The following is a 3,809-nucleotide window of genomic DNA, read 5'->3' as shown; positions in this document are numbered from 1 at the left end:
GTGTCCCCAACCCTGAGGCCCCATGTCGGTTGTCACGAGTCACGCTACTGTTGGTGCTGTTGGTGTTCTCCAGCCCACACCGCTTCACCACTTTACTCCAGGTCCCTAGTTCCTGCAAGCTTGTGTCTTGAGATCCTTGGTCCAGAGTGAAACATGCCCTGGTAGAGGCAGCAGAGGACGCTGTGGACACACACAGGAGAGGCGCCCTGGGCACCTGCTCGGATTACCTACAGCAACAGAGTGGAGGAGGGAGCCACGCACGACGGATGCCGGCTGCTGTCTGTGCTTCCTCCATCAGCCCAAACAATGGAGGGCAGGCCCCTCGCCCTCCTAAGAGCACTCATCACAGGGCCAGGCAGGGCCATCCTTGTCGGGCTGCCCAACAAGGGGAGACAGAGTGGGTTGGCCACCTCAGAGGTCCTCAGCCCACCACCAGACACTGGCTATCGCAGGTGGGAAGGCACAACCTCAGCGGGGACAGGAGGAGAGAGGGGTGCCAGAGGAGAGGCAGCTTGCTGGCTTGCTCAGGGAGGGCAGGGCTGTGGGGTGGAGGGGAAGTGGACTAACCAACAAGCTTCCTCCCAAACCAGCTCCGGGCCAGGGCTGGGAATTTCACAAAAAGGCAAAAAGGGCTTTGTGAACATTTTCTGTCCCAGCCCAGCCCCCTTCCTGGCAGTGACACAGCCCAGCTCAGCGTTACCACACTGCTTACCTGTGAAGCAATCTTCCCACGAGAAGGCTGAGTGTCTCAGCCAGAGGCCTATAAATATTGGGCCCACATCTTTCCGTCAAACCCCTCTGTGTGACTCCTGGGCTTAGGTAAGTGAGCTGCCAGCTTCCCCAGGGCCGGAGCCTGCCTGATGACTCTTTACCCCCCTCACCCATCTTCATTTCAAACCTCCTCCTGGAAGCCCTCCTTGATTGACTGCTCACTTTAAAGCCTCCTTCCCGTTTTCTTAGGTCATGTTCTGCTGCAGCCTCCTGTCCTCAAAGACTCTCCTTTTTGGCACTCCCTAGATAGTCTGTAAACCATTCCTACCATGTGTGGGACAGGGTCATCTCCCAGTTCATTTGCAGCCCCTGCTTTCTTTTTATTCTGTTTCCCCCTTCATTCCTGCGTGCGGCCAGTAGGAGGTGTCAAGGAAGCTTGATGGTCTTTTCTTCTAAGCACCAGAACTCTTGCTTCTCTTTTGCTCAAACAGAGTGCAGGAAGATGCCGGACACACTGTCGCAGCTGGAAAGCAGCATAGAAACCATCATCAATATCTTCCACCAGTACTCTGTACGGCTGCAGCACCCGGACACCCTGAACCAGAAAGAATTCAAACAGCTGGTGGAAAAAGAGCTGCCAAACTTTCTCAAGGTAGGGCTGGACTCCTGGACAGACCTGACCCGGACAGTCTGGGCTAAGGATGGAGAATAGGGGTGCAATCTGCAATGGTCAAGGAAAAAGTTCTTGGTCCTTCAACCTAGCCTCCAGAGGCAGTGGGCTCCGTGTTTGCAACAGGATATGGACCCTGTCACTAGAGGTGGTCCATGTTAGGTGGCGCCAAGAGACTGAGCATGTGCAGTGTGCCAGGTCCCATCCTGGGCAGGGCGTGTAGTGGCCCACAGGGACCCACTGTCCTGACGGGAGAGACACGCAACAAACGTGTTGACCAATCAAGAACACAGATAGATCCACAGCCAGTAAGTACCTGAAAGAAAATCAGAGAGAACACTGTGGGTTATGTGGGCTGGGTGCAGGGAGAGGTGACTAGTTAAATGGACATGAAGGGCCCCTCTAAGGAGGTGACCTTTGAGCTGAGACCTGAATTTTGGTGGGGGGAAGCAAGTGAGGACTACCCTTGGCAGGAAGCCAATGAGATTGTAAGCCTCAGATGGACTTGGAGTGGAAGACCCCAGAGGGCTTTTCTAATCCAAAGGCTCTCTGGTAGGAAACAAATGAACAGCATGTGGGAAAGGACCCAGCCCAGCGCCAGTGTGTACAAACCACTCAGTAACATGTTAGTTTATTTCCCTGATCTGAAAATGATTAGGCAGCTCTAAGAAAAGGAGGATTCGTTCCACAGGATCTTTTTGTTTGCTTTACAAATTTGGTGACTTTGGGGACACAGAAGCCTGGACTAAGAAGGGTGGGACATCTAGGTCCCAGTCTCAGTTCCATTCCTGGAGCAGGATGTTCCGGGATAGGTGGCCAGCCCTGCCTGCAGCCCCTCCCCACCTTGGAAAGGTGGAGAATCACAGCGGTCGGAGGTACTGGGGTTGCTGACAGCTCCCCAAAGGTGCAGACCTCAGCAAGCAGGACGCTCGGTCAGGGTAGACAAGAGAGGATACAGTCAAGAGATTGTGTGGGCAATGTTTTCCTTTGTGAGACCCCTATCCCACCCCATCCACCACGCCCCACATCCAGAGCAGATAGGCCAGGATGGGAAGCTGGGCCCCCGCCTACGGGCTGCTCAGGAGCGAGGGCTCTGCCAGGGTGATGGCAAAGGTGCAGAAAAGCAGATCACGTTGAAGCGTTGCAGAGTGGGAAGGGCGTGGGAGATGAGCTGGGCACCTGCAGGTTCCCAGGAGGAGACTCAGCGGGGGTGCCCCAGCCAGTGGGAGGCGGGGCTGGAACCCAGTGGGGCCTGGATCCTTCACCTCCCCTCATGCCCCCCTTGCACACTTATCACACCACACTGCTCTCTGTCCCCATCTCGTTTCTCTCGGGTGCTTCCCCGCCATGCAGGCTGAAATGAGTGTCACTAAGTAGTAACCTGGAGAGGAAAGGGGGAGGCGGGAAGAGGAGGGTGTGACATGGATAGGAGTGGAGGGAATGGGACAAGACAGGGCTCTGAGTCAGACTGGAAAGTGCGTGTCCACCCTTCTGCTCCCAAGCCTTGTCAATCTGCACAAGCTAATTACCGTTTGTATGACTGTTTCCTCAAGTCTTCCTCAAGGAAGATTCCAAGTCTCCCTATCATTGTTATAAGGACCAAATGAGGAGACATCTCTGTACTTATGAACTGTGTGACCTCGGGCAAGTCACTCGACCTCAGTTCCTCTCCTGTAAAATGGAGAGGATTGTGGTGGCCAGGAATCAGAAAGTGTCCAGCAGATGCTCAAACTGAGGCCGAGGAGCCTGGTGTCACTCTGCCTTTGCCATCAGGTCACTTGCTGTGCTCCCCATCCTTAGCCCTGACCACACCCAGCCCTGACTGCCCTGTCTCTCCCACCAGCAGAAGGATGACAAAGCCATAAACAAGATCATGGAGGACCTGGACACAGATGTAGACAAGCAGATGGACTTCCAGGAGTTCCTTGTGCTGGTGGCCAGGCTGACGGAAGCCTCCCACGAGGCGATGCACGAGACGGCGTCCCAAAGTCCAGGCCACAGTCACGGGCCAGGCTTCAAAAAGAGTGGTTTAGGCCCATGCCCCAGCAAGGTTACCCAAAGCCACTCCCATGGAGACCACAGCCACAGCCATGGCAATCACGGCCACAGCCACTAATCAGGTCAGGCCACCGGCCCCTGTCCACCTAGGGCCATGGGGCTGCCTTAGCTGCAGGGCAGGGAGATGGGGGTGAAATAAAGTCTTCCTCCGAGCCAGTGTTCTGTGTGCTTCTTTCCCCACCCCCTTCCCAACCTGACCTTCCTGGAGGTCTGGGGGTTTGATAGCCCTGTGACTTAACTGGCCCTCAATGTCTGCATTCAGTAAGAACAAAACAAGAAGCAGCAAAAATGTGGGTCTCTTCTGGGCCCTTTGGGTTCACCTCCCTGACCATCTCCTCACCTCTGGCTCTAGGCCCCCCTGCTTAGGTCC

At 55.3% G+C, this 3,809-nt stretch overlaps 1 protein-coding gene across 2 annotated transcripts; it reads left to right on the top strand.

Annotated features, from left to right (window-relative positions):
* Window positions 1-762: 762 nt before the first annotated feature.
* On the top strand, window positions 763-3,591 carry S100A9 (S100 calcium binding protein A9). Of its 2 annotated transcripts, none has more exons than XM_061185980.1 (3): window positions 763-819; window positions 1,203-1,363; window positions 3,228-3,591. In XM_061185980.1, exons 2-3 carry the CDS (start codon window positions 1,214-1,216, stop codon window positions 3,495-3,497), a joined length of 420 nt encoding a protein of 139 aa, XP_061041963.1. In that variant the 5' UTR covers window positions 763-819; window positions 1,203-1,213; the 3' UTR covers window positions 3,498-3,591. The 2 variants fall into 2 exon arrangements, with proteins under 2 accessions (XP_061041963.1, XP_061041962.1); XM_061185979.1 differs by having other exon boundaries at window positions 3,225-3,591.
* Window positions 3,592-3,809: the final 218 nt, after the last annotated feature.

The sequence above is a fragment of the Eubalaena glacialis genome, chromosome 3 (genome assembly GCF_028564815.1).
Source record: "Eubalaena glacialis isolate mEubGla1 chromosome 3, mEubGla1.1.hap2.+ XY, whole genome shotgun sequence".
In the NCBI taxonomy this organism is placed as follows: domain Eukaryota; kingdom Metazoa; phylum Chordata; class Mammalia; order Artiodactyla; family Balaenidae; genus Eubalaena; species Eubalaena glacialis.
This window is presented reverse-complemented; position numbering and strand designations above follow the sequence as displayed.

Coding starts and splice junctions, on each gene's coding strand:
- S100A9 (XM_061185979.1), top strand. CDS start 1,214: ATGCCGGACACACTGTCGCAGCTGGAAAGCAGCATAGAAACCATCATC. Junction 1,364..3,224: donor AGCTGCCAAACTTTCTCAAG/GTAGGGCTGGAC, acceptor CTCTCCCACCAG/CAGAAGGATGACAAAGCCAT.